The sequence below is a fragment of the Cydia fagiglandana genome, chromosome 2 (genome assembly GCF_963556715.1).
Source record: "Cydia fagiglandana chromosome 2, ilCydFagi1.1, whole genome shotgun sequence".
In the NCBI taxonomy this organism is placed as follows: Eukaryota; Metazoa; Arthropoda; class Insecta; order Lepidoptera; family Tortricidae; genus Cydia; species Cydia fagiglandana.
In genome coordinates, this window is record NC_085933.1 from 17,614,798 (window position 1) to 17,635,476 (window position 20,679).

At 36.0% G+C, this 20,679-nt stretch overlaps 1 protein-coding gene and 1 long non-coding RNA gene across 3 annotated transcripts in view; one reads left to right on the forward strand and one right to left on the reverse strand.

Moving 5' to 3' along the window:
* Positions 1-20,679, forward strand: part of LOC134677523 (uncharacterized) — a 347,203-nt gene that overhangs the window by 152,099 nt on the left and 174,425 nt on the right. The gene's annotated exons all lie outside the window — the stretch shown is intronic.
* LOC134677426 (uncharacterized) overlaps positions 1,027-20,679 on the reverse strand; it is an 84,208-nt gene continuing 64,555 nt past the window's right edge. For both annotated transcript variants that reach the window (XM_063535900.1, XM_063535892.1), the window contains exons 2-6: positions 10,877-11,085; positions 7,497-7,629; positions 6,230-6,363; positions 4,161-4,362; positions 1,027-1,260 (exon numbers count right to left, since the gene is read on the reverse strand). In XM_063535900.1, the coding sequence (XP_063391970.1) occupies positions 1,043-1,260; positions 4,161-4,362; positions 6,230-6,363; positions 7,497-7,629; positions 10,877-11,085 (896 nt within the window). In that variant the 3' untranslated portion in view covers positions 1,027-1,042. The remainder of the gene's footprint in view (positions 1,261-4,160; positions 4,363-6,229; positions 6,364-7,496; positions 7,630-10,876; positions 11,086-20,679) is intronic.

The following is a 20,679-nucleotide window of genomic DNA, read 5'->3' on the forward strand; positions in this document are numbered from 1 at the left end:
TTTTATAATACTTAGTGACTTTTGCTTGTCACCCGACGATTTATTTTAAGTACAGGAAACATCCCTATTCGTGCCAGATTGAATCGACCAGTATGGTGTTGGCCAGTCGAAGTATTTTAGAGATCGCGTATAGTTTGCCCTGTAGATCCCTAGAATTGTGACAAATTCTTGTTCTTTTTTAAATTTTATTGGCTGGATGCCAAACCTTTAAGCCTAATATCATAGAACTAGAGGCAGGGGCAAGAAAGCTTGCCCCATGTAAACCTTTGACTGTAGCGAACCCTATTGATTCCATTGTGTATGCAACAACTGCATGGACGTACCCAGCATTTTTTTTTTAAATTTAAAGGGTGGGGCAGAAGTAGGGTTACGATTGTGCCTAAAAATTTTTAGCTTCTCGTCAGACCACAGACCAGGGTGGGGCAACTGCCCCACCGTGGGTACACCTATGGCGACAAGCAGTTTCTACATATATAAATTACATGCACGAAAGTGTGTCAGTGTATGCTATAAACTTATATGTGTACAAACAGCAACAGTCCTAACTGTACATCGGCGGATCTTATTACAAAGGCATAATTAAGGTCCACCGATGTACAGTTAACAACGTGGGAGATGGTACCTGTGAATTAAATGTAATACAATAAATACAATATAACATTATTTACATATGTAATTAATTTTCGTTACACATTGAAATCAATTAACTTTTACCACAATTTTTTTGCAATGCAGTCATAAGCTAAGTGGTGTTTTAATTTTGTAAATGTATAATTGTACCAGATAATAGTATCAACAAAATACACATTATCCCGCAAAATTACAATTATTTTAAAGAAGATTGATGCAGTGAATTCATTATTTACCTATTTGACAGACAAATATGGATCTTATCGTACAGTCAGCAGCAGAAGTTGCTAAGCGGGCGAGGTGTTCAAAATGATCTTGATGCGACTTTATTGTTAAGAGTGTGTCAAGGTAATTTGGAACACCTCGCCCGCTTAGCAACTTCTGCTGCTGGCTGTATGTGCGCTAACCTAGTTTAATGCCCAATAAGTGACAGAAGCGGCTTTTTAGGAGTCGATCCTATTAAGTACAAGTTATCGTCGTAGTTTTCTTCTAAATTGTTGTCATAGGCTTCGTTGAAGACGTCTTGGTTGAACATGCCGTAGTCTTGGGCCAGCACAACGGGCAGGAAAAGCATGAAGAAGATCAGAAGCCAGCTGGTGAAGCATCTAGTGGCGTTGCTGCCGAGTGTGACTGGAACACAAAATATAAAAACGTTAGCCGATTTTTAAAGATAAAGATTTGTTTCTCTTTGAAAATTTAAGCATACTTAATTGTAAACATACATCATGTTCTTTAGGAAATGTAATTAAAATAGCACGGGAAAAACGTATAGTTTTTGAAAAGGACGATTTCAATAATAAAATTGGTTAGTTAAACAGAATTTCGAAATCTTATGATTCGTTTGCATGTTATTATGACTGTTTTGTAAAGAAAATGACAGCCAAGGCGTCTCCAGTTACTAAATGCTCTAAGCCTATAATTATGCCAACTGCAGCTGCATCACATTGGCGACATTTGGCTTTGCAACCAGGCCATAAAATAAAAAATAAGAAAGTGGCGACATTACTGATGCGGCATTAACGCGGGCTCTGACACTGTTAATTTCCTTGATAAAATAAGTGATGGGTTGAACGTTCTAATCGCGACTGTACCTAATGCGGCAACAAACGTCACTCATTTTGTCAAGGGAATTAACAATGACAGTGCCCGCATCCTGTTCGAGTTTTAGTTAAATACTAGCTACCCACCTCGCGCGGCTTCGGACAGGTTAACAAATTATACACCTAAACCTTCCTCAAGAATCACTTTATTCATACATAGGTGAAAACCGTATGAGAATCCGTTCAGTACTTTTTGAGTTTCGCAAACATATGAAAAATACACAGACAGACGCGTTCATTATCATATCGGAAACAGATCAAAAAAAATATTTTGCTTTCTTTTTATTCGAAATGAAAAGAAGAGTGTTTAACTCGGGTGAAAGGCATAATTTTCAGCCTCGTACTATTAAAATACTTTGACAGAAATGAGCTGTGCCTCCCTTGGTTGACAATCTACTATTGACCCCAGCGTTTTTCTTACCTATGACATGGCTATTAGGATACAATGTAATCCCTATCAATTAAATAAATGTTTTAATATATAAGGTTGTAAGTAATGATTGACGTTTTAGTAGATAGCGGATATCTAAGCGTATGTACATCACCTCTGATTGCTTGATTATTAAAAAAAATATTTTTATTAACCAAGAAGAATTGCTTAAATACAGTATGAAAATTATCGACGACTTCCACACTAGGCTATGCCTGTGTCGTGAAAGTCAGATACATGCGCAAATTAACCAAGTAACAGCGGCTTGAAAAATCAGATAAGTACATAGTGCATGCAAACTTACAACTAAGTATTAAATAATACAACTAAAGAACAAAGTTATGAATTAAATGGAGGCAAATATACTAAATGGAAGCAGAGGGTTCCGTAACTAATTATTTACCTGTTGCAATATTTGGTGTGAGTGAGTGTGGGAAATGATGTGTCATGTGTGAAGGGAGCTTGGTGAATATTGGAATATATTATGTAAGATGACATGTAGGAAAAAGTGTAGTGTATTGTTTAGGACAGCATATCTTCAGACTCCTTGTAATTCAATGGCAGTAAAAACTGTCGTATTAAGGATTTAGCCTTCTGGAGAGGGCAGCATTTGATGTCACAGCCCTTAAGCACAGCGTTGTAAATATAGGGAAAGATAAACGATTTAAAGCGTCTAGCGAACTTACTACGGACTCGTAGTAAGTTCGATTAGTACTTAAGTATGTACACGCTGTCTGCTAATAATTAGGTACATATTTTTTATTTTCGATCGCTGCTTCGGAGTTAATTAGGTACCTATCAGCATTATTAAGCATCAACTGAAATTTCTGTTTACAAACAGATTTTTATTTTTGAATCATTTTGGAATGTTTATTAGAAAAAAATAATAATTTAGATTTAACATGCTCGTTTCACCCTTTGTACCTTCTGTGAAGCTTAGCTTAGGGATCTAATTGACTTAACTATCTGGTTCATGCACGTAACGTACTGGGATCTAATTCAGTTAACTAATAGCTGGTTCATGCATGATGGCACAGACTTGCCAACGGGTGGTCATTCACGCGAGATTATCGGATTTGTTCACTGCTATCACTTCACAGCACAAAGCTGAACACATAGTCTGTTGTTTATCATGGTTATCATAAGTATCAAAATCAATATTTAAGCGTCATGTTACAGTAAATAATTAAAGAATCTGTCGAAACTGATGTATGTTCTTATCAAGTCTCATCAATGATTTTTATCTTAACATACAGCTACTACACATATGAATACACTACTTATTGCGATTATCACTTAAATAACTAGGTAGGTATATGGGTTTTTTCATTAAATGCGGTGGTAATTATATGTATTGTCTTGTATAAAACGAGATCATTCGTTGACGTGTAACCTATTGAAATTACATTTTAACTCATGAGTGACATAATAATCAGTGATAGATTAGTAAGATATTGTACATAAGGCATAAAAAGATAATTTTTTATTGATGTAGTTGGGAGCTCTTTGATCTTGAGTTTTCTTGAAGCAATCAATACTTACTCCGAGTAGCGCAACAAAATGTTGTAATTTTTTTAAAACTATTTAATATACATTTCTAAACAGCAATGATAAGGTATGGCATTTTCGGATTTCAAGCCATTACAACACTCCTATATCAAATTTTACAAATTTTACCAAGAAGCAGAGGAATTAGAAGCTTATAAAACAAGTTAAAAATTATGCATATCATGCACCAAATTTGAAAATAACAAATATTTTTCTTTTTTTTATTACCACGTAATTAATTTACTATTATTTCTTTGTTCGTCTTGTAATATTTTCAAACAGCCCTCTCTAGGCACAATTATCTACTCATCAACCAACATAAGACCTTCTTATATTTGCCATTACCTACACTTTATACTTATATATACCATGATTGACTCAAAATATTCACCTGTACGCGTGTTCAACACCAACATATAACATCCTAATTAATTCTACCAATCCAAACTCACTTCTTTCTGGACGCGGGTCAGTCTCCGGAGTGAAGAAGTCCAGCTTGGCGGACTCGTTGTACACGTTATACACGGTGGCATTGCAGGTGAGGCGCAGGCGGCCGCCGGGGAACAGCTCCGGGGACACCTTCAGCTCGACGCCCACGCTGGCCCAGGACAGCCCGCCGTCCCACGGGTGCAACGTGGTCTCGGATGAACGCAGCTGGAATGAGATAGGACGTCAAATTAGAATAGAAAACAGAACAATAACTAATACACGCGTTGACGTTGAGCACCTGATGAGGATCTGATGAGAACAATGATAAGGAACATTTAAGGCGGGATTCCACCAAAGTGCGGCACAAGCAATACAAGCATTATTCAGTATAAAAATACTTATGCCGCACGGTGCTGGACACTGGTGGAATCCCGCCTAAAAAATTACCGATCAGATTTGTGTTCTAGTCAAACTATTTCAACTAGATTGCTTTAAAGAATATGAATGTTTATGGGCAGTTTACACCTTCATTAGGCCCACTTGCACCATTCTACTAACCCGGGGATAACCGGTTAAACCTGGAGTTACCATGGTTACCAGTACAATTTAACATTAGGTTATTAGGTTTAACCGCTTAACCCCGGGTTAGTGGGATGGTGCAAGTGGGCCTTAGTGTTTAGGGTGAGTTCTTACATTTGCCACTAAATGAAGAAGAAAATGTATGATGAACTCGCACTAAATAATAATGAATGTGTAAACAGGCCCTACGTTGATTATGATGTGCATTCATAGGAGTCACATTGGCAGCTCTCAAGGTCCTTTGTCTTTAGCCTTCATTTGACCCACACCACAGTCTTTATAAATCGAGGTTTTAGTACAAATGTAGGTATTATATGTATTTTGATAAACTTACACCGAAAAACAACTCAATGCAACATCCCGTACCCATGCCATGTTGCAATAGTATGATTTTGTCATAGAACCAAGGCAAGCATTACTTAGGTATACAGATGTTCATTGTTCGGTGAGGCCCAAAAAATTAAAAATTAAACAAGGTCAAGTGCGTGTCAGACAAAACAATGAAACAAAAAACATTTAGGCAAAAAGCGTATCTTCATAGACGCATGGGATTATATTAAGGATTGATTTTTTCGGCAATTAAGTACTGAGGAACGACCTCAAAAACTAATTGGTTATTTTTTACTTGAATACTTAGTATTTTCTTAATGTACTTAATTCATATTTTTTCCTTTGTCTAAATATCATCGGTAGAGGAAAAGCTTTTTGCAAACGGCCAGAGTTTGCTCATTAAGGGAAAGTGGAAATTTAGGTGCCCCCTGTGTCCAGCAGTGAAACCGCATATAATTTTAAAAATAAAGCAATACGTTACAGAAACAAAAGTCTACGTGTCATGCAGAAAACACAGAAATCACAAAGAAATTGAAACATAAAACTTCATACCTTAGAACACAAAACCTCAGCTGCCTGTTATGTGTGAAATCAAATTGTAAGGAGATTTTCGTTCGTGGTTATGGTATTAAGCATATTTTAAGTGTTTACATGGAGATCGAATTTGTTTTCATGATCAGGATATAATTTATTTATACGTATAAGGTAGCTAAGGTAAAGGTACTAGTGCTCGACAAGCTAATGCCCAATAGATGACACCTTGCTGTCACCTCTATTGACAATGACTTAAGCTTCAAGATGACAATTTTTTTGTACTAATAAGTAAGGTAAACGTACTGGTGCTCGACACGGTCCTAGTACATGACATGTACTAGGACCGTTACAATCTGACCAATATAGGCTACAAGTAAACGTAAAGTAAAAAAGATTTTAGATGTGAATTAAGACTGAATACTAATATTGTTCACATTCTACGTGAATTAAGGCGTGAGCCTTAACTATAAATCTTAGACATCTAATACCAAAACATAATATTTTGATATTCGGAGCTTAAAGGATTTTCCTACCTCTTACCTCATCGGATCGTGAAAAGCATACGATCAACGATCCCTCAGACTTGTAGATAAAATTGTAGTTACGCACGAGTTGTAGATAAAATAAATAGTAGGGTTTTGGTACGAACCGGTTCATCGTTGATATAAATGGTGAGGTTGGCAGGCGGCTTGGCGGGCGCGGAGGTGCAGTTGGCCCGCAGCAGCTCTCCCGGCTGGTACTTCTCCTTCTCTGCTTGAAGCACTGGCTGACTCTCTGGTGTCACTGAAATAAGCGGCGCTTGAATTTTAATTTTTTTCAATTGTTTACCCGAATGATGTGACGGCTAAATGGGAACATGGCAAGTCGGCAACACATCCTTATGGTAACAAAAGTATATTGCAAACATTTTGATGCTGACTGTACTTACAATAAGGGCATTTTATGTTGTTAATTTATATTGAAAATAATCAGATACATCATCGGAAAGTATTGGTATCGGTAAATCAAGTTGTCGGTGCGCAATGGTACAGCAAAAACTTGCGTTTTTTTTTAAATATAAATGCAATACATTTTTTTGTGTAATATATTTCGGGAACAAGACCAAGCGATACCAAATTAATATAGTTAATGATAATAAGGCGACATCGCTAAGGAATTCGCTCAATTTTATCAAACTGAAGAAAAAGCAATCAGTTCAGCAATCCTCGCCAGTAACCAATAATATTACTTTGCTTTTGCGGTCAGCACTTCAAGTTCCCACTAACTTCTAATGTCTGACTTCGAAGTTTTGTGGTCGGTAGTTATGAAACTGCAATTCAATAATTTTAATTTAAAAAGTTTTATTTTACTAGAAAACTTGAAAACAAGTTAAGACGATAATTTAAAGTATTATCTATCTACTAATTTTTGTACTCTTTTGCACCGGTGCTTAGGTCTCATAGTAAATTATACTATGCAGATTTCAATGAAACGATGCCATTGTAAAATGTTTATTCATAATTATGCTGTCTCATTAAATACCACAAAATATTATCTAATCAGATGAATCTTTGGTAAAGTAAGAAAACAAGAAAAAAGTTACAATTTTGAAATGTGGTCAAAATACACCATGTACGAGTATTATTTCATTTCACCTCAAAATTGGTCCAATTAAAGACTTTTGTAAATCGATTATAATTATGAAACCAACCTCTAGCTCTAGTTAGTAGAATAATCATATTATTTATATAACCAATTAAATATCATGTTTTTTTTCATTTGAAAATACAGATTTATTACTATTAGGTCGAATGTGTACCTAATAATTGCTTAAATGTCGTTCCCATTTGGTTCTCCGACTATTTGTGCAAGAACGATAAATTTTGCAATCATAAAAACATTATTATTAATGGAAAAATAGGGAGTGTTAGACTTACCAACGACGTCAAGAAACTGAGTTGCGGTCTGGGTGGAGAAGGTGCTGTCAGCGGTGACCTCACAACTGAAGTTCCCGGCGAGACTCGGCTCCAGCCTCCGAAGGACTACTTTCTTGTCATCAGAATTGTTCATCTGAAATTTATAGCACACGAATGCAAAAGATCGTTCCGTATTTATTAAAGGTTAATTTAAAAGCTAAGGTCGGTTGCTATTTCAAAATAACGTACCTAATGAACGCTTCACAAATCGCTGGCCCAATATTACAGGGTTCTATGTTACATTTTCAAGAAAGTTGAAACTCGACTTAATGTCACTACGACAATGTTCAAATTTCAGTTCGATAAAAGTGATACATAGAACCCTGTACTTAATATTGGGCTAGCGAAATGTTAAAAGTCTAACATAACTGTAATGAATGGCCTATCAATTATAAATTATCTATGAATATGTACCCTACCTGTTAATATACAAAATTACAAATTACATCCCCATTTATTCTAGCTAAAGTCTGTTATACACTAAGTTCTCTGTAATGTCAATCAAAAGTACAAATATTAATTGTACGTGATACTAATAATTTTTCATTTATATAAGATTTTTTTTTATATTTTAAGTCAAAACTCTGTCAATAAAAAGTTGGTTATGCAACTCACCATATTCTTAAAATCGCATATTTCAAATTGCGCATGGGTGCTCAGCACGTTCGGACCAGATATTTTGAAACGACAAAGAGCTCAACAATCGCATAAAATAGAACGCTCTAAGGCACGTAAAGGCGATCCTATCAGGACATTGTTATTTTCCGAAATGCCGCAAAATGTACCCTATGCTGTCAACACAAGGTTCACCAGTTTAATCGTTTTTCGAGCTGACAACACGTGTCGATAGAAAGAGCTCTTATAAACTTGTACGATAGAGCACTACAGAAACGTAGCTCAGACGTCGTTCGAACGCCCAATTTAGTTTTACTGATCCAATAAAGCAAAGGTGAGAAGTGGGCATATTCGATACAAGGAAGGTGGAAGTTGCAGAATGATTCCACAGTGATACTGAATGTATGCCCTATCCGTCAGTCGCCTTTTCCTAATATTGGAACAAACTGAACAATTTTTTTTCTTATACACCGTGTTTTTATTGAATTCCGTTAACTTCGGGGTATGGTTAAGTACATTAAGATAACTAAATGGCATAGTTAATTTTCAAAAAAAAATTTTTTTTGTTTCTTTTTTCAAAAAAAATAAGTTTAAAAAGTAATTAAATGTAGCATATAGCGTTGTTATAACACGGGCATTACATTTAACTCAACCAAACAATTGAAATCTTTGACATATCAATGTCATTTCGAACATCGATCGACCCAGATTGTACTTAAGTTTAGTAGCAAATGTATGAACTCATTCTAAACACTAATCAATATGTAAGCCAGCCCTAAGGCAAGTGTACACGCTTGTAGAGGCCTTATAGGAAAAAAATAAATTATTGATTATCTCCGAAATGGAGTTAATTAGAATATCGGTGTCTTTGAGAAAGTTACTTGATTTAAGCTCAGGAATGCACCCTTGAAATTAACGGAAATAAAAAAAAAACACGGTGTATAATTACTATAATAAGTTGGTACCTACCTATACCGATCAGAAAGTTTCGAGATGAAAATTGCGAAATTTCCACTTGAAATATCTTCTCATATTTTTTATAATAATCAAAATTGAAAGTGTCCTTTGTTCCATTCCCAGAATGATTTTTTTTTGTTCCCGGTGAGATTTTTCAAGGGAGGTAGGTAAGGTAGGTAGTCAAAAGTATCTTCTACCATTCTCTGATAGCTTAACAAAAAGATTTATATCTCAATTATATATATAGAATAATTAAACAGTGTGAATATATATTTGGAAAAGGAATCGAGGGTGGCAGTTGATGCTGAGGGCGTGGACACACTGGCGATTTACGAGCGAATTGAAAGCGAAGCGAGCGAGCAACGATATCGCTGTAAGCACGCAACGACTTCGCTCCCATTCCAGTATGACAGTACGCAGCGAAATCTTTGCGCGTTCGGAACGATATCGTATATTCTGATTGTGACAATAGGTTTTGAATCTGATCTGGCTTTACTATGGATGATCTGTTAAAGAATCTGGTTGAAGTTTTCTCGTACCAAAGCATAAATAAATACACATACTGAACATAAATATAACTACATTATTATTTTCAAAACCTATTTGTATCTCCTTGGATATCACGAGCCTATAATCCCGGTTTTTTGAAAGGCTTGCTGCGCTATTATTATTAGACTATTTTAATGAATTTGTAGGTATGAAGGTAAAAATAATAAAAATGTTCTTTTAAGAAAAGTCTTTAAGCATCTTAAGAAACAAACCTTCACCGTCAAACTCAGCAAGGCCGTTTCGTACGTTGTTATTTTTGTTAACTTTGATCAAAGGAGATTTACTCTGGATAAGGTTCACTTTTTGGGCATTGCTTATTATTCATATATTTACGATTAAACATTATACGACTGAAAAGGCATTACAATGACGAAATATGGAAATATTAATATATAAAATAATAAATCTGTATATTTACCTATACCTACTCTGCCAAAAGCATATTTCAAAGTGAAATGTATCTCAATAACAGCCAACAAAGATTTTGAAGTAGGTAATACAAGTGCCACATTTTATAAAAAAATATTTCTAAGTAATATACAAAATGATGCGGCTTTAGTTTTTCTTACAACTAGCCGTTTAATATAAGGTCCCTAATTAATTAAAAGACTTTATAGTTTCGTCATATATCAGTATGTCTGTCTGTCTGCAACGTAGCTTGGTTAGTTAAAGTTATAATTTAAAAAAACGTTTCTCCCCTTCTAACTTTTCAACAGTGGGTCCAAAAAATCATGAAATTTATCGTTAAGTATACAAACTTTAATTAAAACTAATTTACGCGTCTCACTTTTGATTGTTACAAATATGTACATACTTACTACCTTTTTGTCCGCCTATTACAAAGGGTGAGCACACACTAAACATGACCCAAAGGCTCAAAATGAAGTCATGGCTTAAATTAAAAATGTAGGTAAATTACACTTAACCTTATTACAATGGTTGACTATAGCACTACACGACTAGGTAACTAGTTAGTTGCTAGTGGTGCTGCCGGCTGCCTGCGACACTAAACGAAACGGAAATATCCGTCTGAAAAGCATTAATCGTTCATAAATATCTGTGCGCTCATAAATAGCGGTGCTGGACGTTCATAGGTACCGTACATCAAAACCGAAGTGAAATATACGACTGCATAATTGACAAATATATGACAATATAGCAGTTAGCAGCGTGCGTCGTTACACCAGTAATAATAAATAATGGTCTGTGATTTAACTTACATCCACAAAAATTCCGGGCAATCCAAACACCCTGGTGCTGGGGTTTTCTAAGGGTGTGTATCTGTAAAATTCGTGGTTCCCTCGGTACCACTTGGCTGTGTATAGTGGCGCCCCCTGCATGTCGCGATAGCACGTCAACACTGCAGTACCGTTGCGTTTCACGATAGATGGCTCTATTAGCAGCTTGACGTTGCCGATGCTGGTTACATCTGAAAAATATTAATTTTAGGCAGGTCATTCATGACTACCCTTTTCTTTTTCAGGGAAAGAGATTGCCCATGCTTTTGTCTAACCTATATCCGACCAATATTAATGGACATTGAGCCTGAATACTTAAAGATAAAGCTTTGAAAACAATGCCCAATTGGTAAATATTGTAGGTAGATATTAGGATTGCGCTCATTTCATGATAGATTCGGTACTCTGTGATGCACGGTGTCAGTAATGTCAATTTATCGATAATATATTATGACTTCTAAATCTATGATAATTATTCGACATTCTCTACAGTTTCGCTCCGAATTTTGACATTTGTGTCAGTAATGTAGTCGGCCATTAACGTCGCGCTGCAATACCGCAGCCTCAGTGATGCTGATGCAGTCAGAGTCCAAACGTTACCTTTCTGACAAACTAAATGTTCATCAAATAAGACTTTTGCATTTATAATGTTAGATTATCATAAGAGAATTGCTGAACGTTTCTAGAAATCCGTAAATAGGACTCTACTACTCTGCGTGGTGATTTTATTTTTATTGCCCGCCTAGTTAGCATTCCCGCAGACAAGTCATGGTGGTACCCGAGAGACTGTCCGGACCTATTTCCATTTTATCACATTTTCTCTTATTTATAGCCGTTGGTTATATTGACGTAGGTAGGTACTCCATTGCTCCAAAAAGTATAAAACTTAATAAAGGGGCTTAAATTAATATGAATTTATTTATGAGAGAAGTTCCAGGGGATTGAAAACCAATTTTTGTTTGTCACTTGGAGTGTAATTTTTCAGTGTCAGTTTTGGACAAAGTAAGTGTATTATAACGAAAACAGGAATTTAATTTACAGCTTGTTTTGAACACCAATATTTTAATGGTTAAGATAATTGTATGTAAATATTTTTATTTAGACTACTAAAAATAGGTATAAGTTTATTCATTTATTAAAATGCTTTCAAACACATAATTATACAATGTTTTTAATTTTGGTACATGCCTACATAGCTATTTCGATATTTTGTCTTAGTCTCAGTTTATTAAAAAAATACATTTATTATCTCTTAATTTTACTAAGGCTTACTAATCATTAATGCGTTCTTAATTAACTCTGTGTATAGCAATGCTATATTAGCGTAATAGTGTTTACAGACAACCGCACCGGACCACGACCCCGATGCGTCAAAATTCTCTTTCCCGCTCTCACTTATAACTGCGTCCTTAACGCACGTACGGTGGTCTACGGTAGACCCTTATGTAGAGTAATTCGCCAGTTTTGGCCGGGGCCGGTTTTAGTAATTGGCCGATCTAAACTAAAAATGAATTTTAATCACCTATAAAAGGAATTCAATCTAGTATAAGGTGACTAATTACCTATTGAAGGCTGAAAGTATAAGGTTTCAATAACTGACCAGCCTTCAATAACTAGCCGCGTAATACTAAAAACAATGAATTCTGTTTATAGGTGAATAGAATTCATTTTTAGTTAAAATCAGCCAATTACCATAACTGGCCAGTTACTGGCGAATTGCTCTACACACCATCCAAAATCCGCCGCGCGCCGGACCGCACCAAGGTCGCGGTCCTGGTGCGGTCCGGCGCGGTTGTCTGTAAACAAGGGATATATAATTATGTAAGGTAAGGTGGGGTAATATAAACATAATTTATTTATTTTGCTCGAGGCAAGACAATCAGTATGAGGATTTTTGAAGTGTACTAAAAATCAAAATACAAGTTATTTTTAAAATTCGCTATCCAAATGTTGGTCAGTTTGATCTGTCAGATCAAATCCATAACAGTTTCAGAATAAGAAATTAAAGTCAGAATCGGGCTTCATGTCTACTCATGTTCATTGTATCTACCTTTTAATTTCAGCGCCGAAAACCAATATAATATTCTGCTTAGTTTTAATTGCTTAAATGATTTTAGAATCGCCTGAAAATGTTCGATGTCATCACAAATAAAGTCATTCTTAGTCATATGGCGTTGAAACTCTGATATAGAACAAATGGGGTTCCAGCGCGTACAAGTTTTTTTGCAGAAATCGCGAAGCATCTCTGGTTGATGTAACTGGTGTCCGAATGGCTGGCGGCTTCCTCGCACAACGTATCAGCAATTCAGCATTGTGATACAACGAGAAATGCCTTGAGACCCTATTTTAGATTTAAGCTAGTTATAATTTGTCGAGTTACTGTAACACCTCTGTATAATATAATATCTATCATGTAAATAAATAAAAATTTCATTCTTAGTTGACATAACTCTGACTGTGGGTGTGTGGGTTGTAGTGATAACAACTCATTAGTTGAGAAACTTAGTACATGATTGTGTTACATATTAAATGCTGAGTATCATTAAACCTACGTACAGAATTATTTTATACCTAAGTGTTTTGCTTACACAAGACTCGTAACTCGTGTGACACGAGCAAGTAACGTTTTATACTCTTTGAAGCACGTGAGCTTAGGATTAAACATTAATGATCTACAGACTCTTTTATTTTTTCTTCTAATTTTGCAGGATTACTTTAGTATTAAAAGTATTTGGCTCTCTGATGTTTTAGTACCAGCTGCTTATCCCTAAATCCTTTGGATTACTTTGAAATTTTATCTTTCTTTACATGAATCTGCCATAAAAGTACGTGGGTTATTCATCCCACTAGAGCCCTGTGAGCTACAGAGCCACTTGTACGTTAGATGTAACCTCGAAATTAAAGGTCAACCAAAGGTTTTTTATCATTTACTTATTTTTAATCTCCTCCATTAATAGCAAATATCTAGAACCCATAAAACTGTTTTGGTGCGCCGCCGAAGCCCTAATACTTGCCATTTTCAATAAACATATAATTTATTTAGATTTAAAAAAATCTGCTGCCGTAGGGGACTAACTTTACATATTAAAATACTAGCTGTGCCCGCGGCTCCGCCCGCGTGGAATTCGATCTGTGTCAGTAAGCGGCTAATTTCTAATCCTAATTTCTCTCCCTCTCCCCTGGAGGCGGAACTTGAAGTAAAGTTGACAGATGGATATGCTAGAGGACTGCAGACCAGATACAATATTTTACAATTAGGTACCACTAAATAAAACTACTCTCCAAAATCAATAGCTTTTTTCGCCCTTATTCAAATTTTACACGTGATTTAAACGACAGAGTAGTAGATGTATATCGGACGATACAGTAAGGTATACGCGCGCGAGCGAAAGCGAAGCCTGCCTGGCTAGAGCGCCACTAATCGTGGTCTTCTTCAGACTCCTGAGGAAGACCACGTGCCCCTTGTAACCTCAATGCGTTGCGAGACTTTCGCGAATGATTGGATGTTTTTCTGGAAGGCATGGTAATGCGTTTTAAATGCGAGTCACAAATCGTTTGACTCCGCAAACGACCAGTGCCGTATTAAGATATTTTGATGCCCTAAGCATTTCTAGACTATGGTGCCCCCTGTCCCTAGGGTCATCGAGATTACATTGATTCTTTTTTTTGGTAAGTTGAATAACGGTTATTGCTGCATTACAGCTGAGAATGGAAATTAGTCACATCATTTTATCACGAAAATTGACAGTGCTGCAGCAGTAACGTTGCAACAGAGTTATGCTGCTGCAGTCGCCACCCGTATGTCACTTAGAAAGTGTTTTTAAACGCGAGCGAAGCGAGCGCGAAATTTTTTCGATATAAAAACGCAATTTGATAGATAGTTGTACATTTTTACTTTTAGTATGGAAATCAGTCACATCATTTTATCACGAAAATCGACAGTGCTACAGCAGTAACGTTGCAACAGAGTAATGCTGCTGCAGTCGCCATAAATTAGAAAGTTATTGAAAACGCGAGCGAAGCGAGCGCGAAAATGTTTCGATATAAAAACGTAATTTGATAAATAGTTGTACATTTTTACTTTTAGTATGGAAATCAGTCACATAATTTTATCACGAAAATCGACAGTGCTACAGCAGTAACGTTGCAACAGAGTAATGCTGCTGCAGTCGCCATATATTAGAAAATTATTGAAAACGCGAGCGAAGCGAGCGCGAAAATGTTTCGATATAAAAACGTAATTTGATAGATAGTTGTACATTTTTACTTTTCGTATGGAAATCGGTCACATCTTTTTATGACGAAAATTGAAAGTGCTGCAGCAGTAACGTTGCAACAGAGTAATGCTGCTGTAGTCGCCATACATTAGAAAGTTATTGAAAACGCGAGCGAAGCGAGCGCGAAAATGTTTCGATATAAAAACGTAATTTGATAAATAGTTGTACATTTTTACTTTTAGTATGGAAATCAGTCACATAATTTTATCACGAAAATCGACAGTGCTACAGCAGTAACGTTGCAACAGAGTAATGCTGCTGCAGTCGCCATATATTAGAAAATTATTGAAAACGCGAGCGAAGCGAGCGCGAAAATGTTTCGATATAAAAACGTAATTTGATAGATAGTTGTACATTTTTACTTTTCGTATGGAAATCGGTCACATCTTTTTATGACGAAAATTGAAAGTGCTGCAGCAGTAACGTTGCAACAGAGTAATGCTGCTGTAGTCGCCATACATTAGAAAGTTATTGAAAACGCGAGCGAAGCGAGTGCGAAAATTTTTCGAATAAAAACGCAATTTGATAGACAGTTGTACATTTTTACTTTTAGTATAGAAATCGGTCACATCATTTTATCACGATAATTGAAAGTGCTACAGCAGTAACGTTGCAACAGAGTAATGCTGCTGTAGTCGCCATACATTAGAAAGTTATCGAAAACGCGAGCGAAGCGAGCGCGAAAATTTTTTGATATAACTAAAAACGCAATTTGATAGATAGTAGTACATTTTTACTTTTAGTATGGGAATCAGTCACAGCATTTTATCACGAAAATCGACAGTGCTGCAGCAGTAACGTTGCAACAGAGTAATGCTGCTGCAGTCGCCACCCGAATGTCACTTTTATCATATCTTATAATGTTATTATAAACGCGAGCAAAGCGAGCGCAAAAATTTATCGATATAAAAAACCCAATTTGATAGACAGTTGTACATTAGTTTTTACTTTTAGTCCCAACCAGGCGCGTATCCAGGATTTATTACAGAGAAGGGACGGGACAGTTTTCTATCAGCCTAGTTTCGCATAGGGCTCGACATTTTAACGGTGTCAGCGAGGTTGTTTTCATACAGAAAAGATGCAAGAAAGCAGAGCTTGGACTTGGAATTGACCAAGTGAATTGAATTGGCGAAGTGTGAGCAAGGCAGAAGGCCCAGCTTCGAAAGAGGAAAGCTTGGATTTGGATCCACGCCCAAGTGTAATTAAGGCAGAAGATTAACTTTCCCATAAGGCAGAAGACCTCGCAGAAGACCGAACTGCAAAAGAGTGGCTTGAAATCGAATCTATGCATGTAATCACGACTCTTCTACTGCTCGCTCTGTGGCTTCACTCGAAAGCGCTTCTTCATAGGATGCTTTTAGTTTTCGGCTTTCACGGGGCCCCTTATAACACACAGTTAGGTCTCAGAATCGCGGCTAAGGAGCAACTCGGTTTGGCCGACAAATCTGGCGTGCAAGAGAGCAAATTTCACTATAAAATCGGTAACCTATGTCGAAAAAATCCGCTGGCCGCAAGCCCGAAAGCAAAATTTATTTCCATGACTTTAAGGTAAGCGTAAGGTCAAATCAAAAGCCTACGTTGGAGATGTTCTTACGTACCCTCACTCTCTTACTTGATCCCTACGGCCCTTCGTTATTAGATGGGTACACACGTATAAAAGTTTCATGTAGGTACCTACTCCACGACGACTGCAATGCTGATGCAGCCTTCTCTTTTTTGCCTACAGTTTTGGTGCCCTAAGCAAGTGCTTATTTTGCTTAAAAGGGTTAATCCGGCACTGCAAATGACAGAGGTCAATGTTTTTTTTCTCAAAGTACCCACCTTCGTGGTCATTATTATTAAGTGCTTAAAGTAGGCGATACGTATGAATACAGATTTGATATGGGTGCGATATAATTAATTACGATTAGGTATAATTCATGACGGAGAAAATTAATAATTTTAAATAACTATGCAATTATACGCGTGTTGATATGTGTGTTTATTTTACCACTACTTACGTAACTATGTAAACTCATTTTTAGTTTTCTTATTTACTTAATTTTTACTCACTTCCTCAAAAGATGGCACTGTGCAAAGAGGGGCAATTAATTTACTGTCGTTTAATTTTGTTGTATTATTAATTTATTAAATCAACATAATTATTCAATTATTTTTGCTGATATATCCGTACCCCCTTTCTAACTTAGAGTTAATTTGGCAAGATCTTTCCGCGGTGGCTTCAAATTCAGCGCCATCTGTTAGTTCAGTCAGGGTACTCAATAGTGGTAGCACATATCTGAAAAGAGTTTGCCCCTCCTTCCTAAGTAGCGCCATAAGATTCAGGGGCAAACTTAAATCAAGCGAGTGTTGTGGCTACCCACCCTTTTAAGGGTTAAATTTTTATAGCCTATAACCTGGCCGGGGATTTCCTCGACAGATTAGTGAAGTTTTCATCAAAATCCGTTCAGCCGTTTTCACGTGATGCGCGTTCAAATAAACAGACAAACAGATAAACAGATAAACAGACAAACAGACAAAAATTCTAAAAACTGTTGGAACGTGTTCTGTTATCGATTCTAAGTATCCCCAGCCAACTTTTTTTCAAATATCTTCCATGTACAGACTTTCGACCGTCTTCAGCTTTATTATATGTATAGATATACATTTCAATCCAAATTCCATATTCCTAGACAGTACGGTCTGATGTGCTCAGGCTCACTACATAACAAGCGCGCCAAGGGACCCTAGAAATGATTACGGACAACATGAACATTCAAATTGAATCGAGATAGCCGGATCGAATCCGAGTAGTCGATTTATATTCAGACGATATGTGGTTATTTTCTTAAAGGAAGTTTACCCTCGAGAATTTACGGTTTCAAGATTTCGTTACGTATATAACAAAAGAGAAAACTGCGTATCAACTTTCAATAACAATATTTTTCCCAAAATTTACTATGCACATAAGTGTATATGAACATATTGGAAATTTACCGAGTGAACATTTTTTGTTTTGTATTACAAGTAGGTATAAAGCTGAAAGATACATATCTGATACGGAAATCCGGTTAGCACCCTTCCTTAAATAAAGCTTTGTTTGTTGTAGTTTGTCTTGCAGTTTATTTATTTACTTATAATATGTAAGTATTACTCCCGTACGGCACCGAAGAAAATAGTTTTATTGATACTTAGACATTGTGTTCTCATCATACTAAATAAGTGCATAGGTAAGTAGGTACAGATAAATATGTGTTAGTTTCTATAAATAACTTATTTATGCGTTACATTTTAGCAATTATTTATGACAGTTGTGAACTCGCCTATATCTCATCAAATTACTTCGGCACTCTTGTGGACAAATGCAAATTTCTCTTCTATTTTTGTAGGATACACAGGATTTTTACCAGTTTGTGTGGTGAAAATAAAATTGTATCATAGGGTACTATGTATAAAATTCACGGAGAGGTCGTTATTCATCAACCATCACTACCATCAGGCATAATATGATGTTTTCTCAGACCAACCTACCTAAGATCTGTTTACCTCTACTCTTACTCAAATCATATTTATAACAGGTTATTTTTATTAAAGTCTGAAGTTGACGTTTTTACCCGGCAATTTTCTCAGTTCTTGGACGCTTTTAAATTTTATAACAATTATTAGTTATCATAAATATTAAATACCTAATAGGTTATACGTTAGGTTGGTAAAACACAATCTGCCGTATTCGAATTCCAAGATATTCACAAGAGACGACACGTACTAGATACGTTACAGTTTAGATATCAACTAGTTCTCTTTTACGTTAGATAGAGTAAGGTATCTATTAGATGTGAATTGAATCTCTAAGTCATATCCTGTGGAAATCGTTCAAGAGTATCTGCAGAATCGCGCAAATGTCAAATTTGACAGGTTAGAACTTAAACATATCGTTATCGTATCTTGGTGATGTCTACAAGATGTCTAATTCATAATCCGAATCGGGCCCAATGTTATATGATCAGTAGAGGATCACGTTTTTTCATTGTAGGTACGAAAGTTTAAAGTTTAAATTATTGACCCATTTTGTACCTTGTCACAGTGACAATAGTTTGAGGAATGGATCATAAATTAATACTTTCGACCCATTTTCGACCACACCTAATAAATAGTTGCCCGCTAAATAGGCTTAATATGTGTGTGCCATCAATAAAATGTCAAAAACTTCAGAAATGAGAAAAGCGCTCATATAAGGAATAAATACCTAAAGCAATAGCAATGGGGGTTACCTAATCGGTAAACATTAAACTAATATATTTAGTGAATGTTTAATGACCGGACAAAATTTAAAGGCCCTACAAACTTGTCCCTTATCATTGTCAAAGAAAAGAATAGTTATTGTTCTCTGTAACCTGTACCTTTATTTTTCAGGAAAGGTATCTCTTGACGTTATTGCGATGTAGATAAAACCAGTGGCATCTTTATTGCCAGTAAAATTCAGTAGGTACCTATCAAATACATCAGAGGTTGAAACAAACACACCTACTTACAGATAAGTTGTAGGTCAGCATCAATCCATGTGCATATTTGAGCCACGAGTTATAAATAAGATAACGCTACTAAATGGTCCGAACCGAGTTTCAAAAAGAGAGAGAGAGAGAGAGTCAGTGTCAAAAGTGACATTTTTGGTAGTGAAAGGGCACTTTTGACACTGACAAATCAGTATAATATCGGAAACAGATCGAATAACTAAAATTCGAATTGGCCTGTAATTCATTTCAGAGGCCTGCCGCGCAAATTATAATAACAAATACCTATTAGGTTACATCTTACACAGATCAACCTAGCCCCAAACTAAGCTAAGTGCTAGGCGACGATATACAATATATACATACTTATATAAATAAATACATACTTATATTTATATACATATTTAGGAACCATCAGCCATGACTCAGAAACAAATGTTTGTATTCATCACACAATTTAATGCCCTTACCGGGATTCAAACCCAGTACCACCGGCTTCACAGTCAAGGTCACTACTCACTACCCACTAGGCCAGACGAAATTTCTAAATAATTATATCTATTTAATTAAATATAAGAAGTAATCAATACTATTATGACATTATTAGTGGGTGATATTGGGATTAAATACGTTCTCGACGTTAATCTGCTATGTTAATTTGCGATAAGTGATTATTATTGTGCCGTATTGTTTATATGTATTAAGCTGCAACCATAACACATACATACATACATAATGATACATAATGATACTACCTACATACATAATGCTGCATACATAATGATAAACTAGCTTGTCCTAGCTACTTAATTAATCCGTTCTGCTGTGTGACCTAATCTAAGCATTGCTCATAAAAGGAAAGCATTTATTTACATAGTTAAATATACAGAGGTACCTACTACAAGACAAATACTAAACTAAATAAATAACTAGCTTAAATCTAAAATATTCAGGCCCTGGAGGCGTTGTATCAAGGATGCTGGCGGCATTTCCTCGTTGTATGCCTCGCGATTTCTGC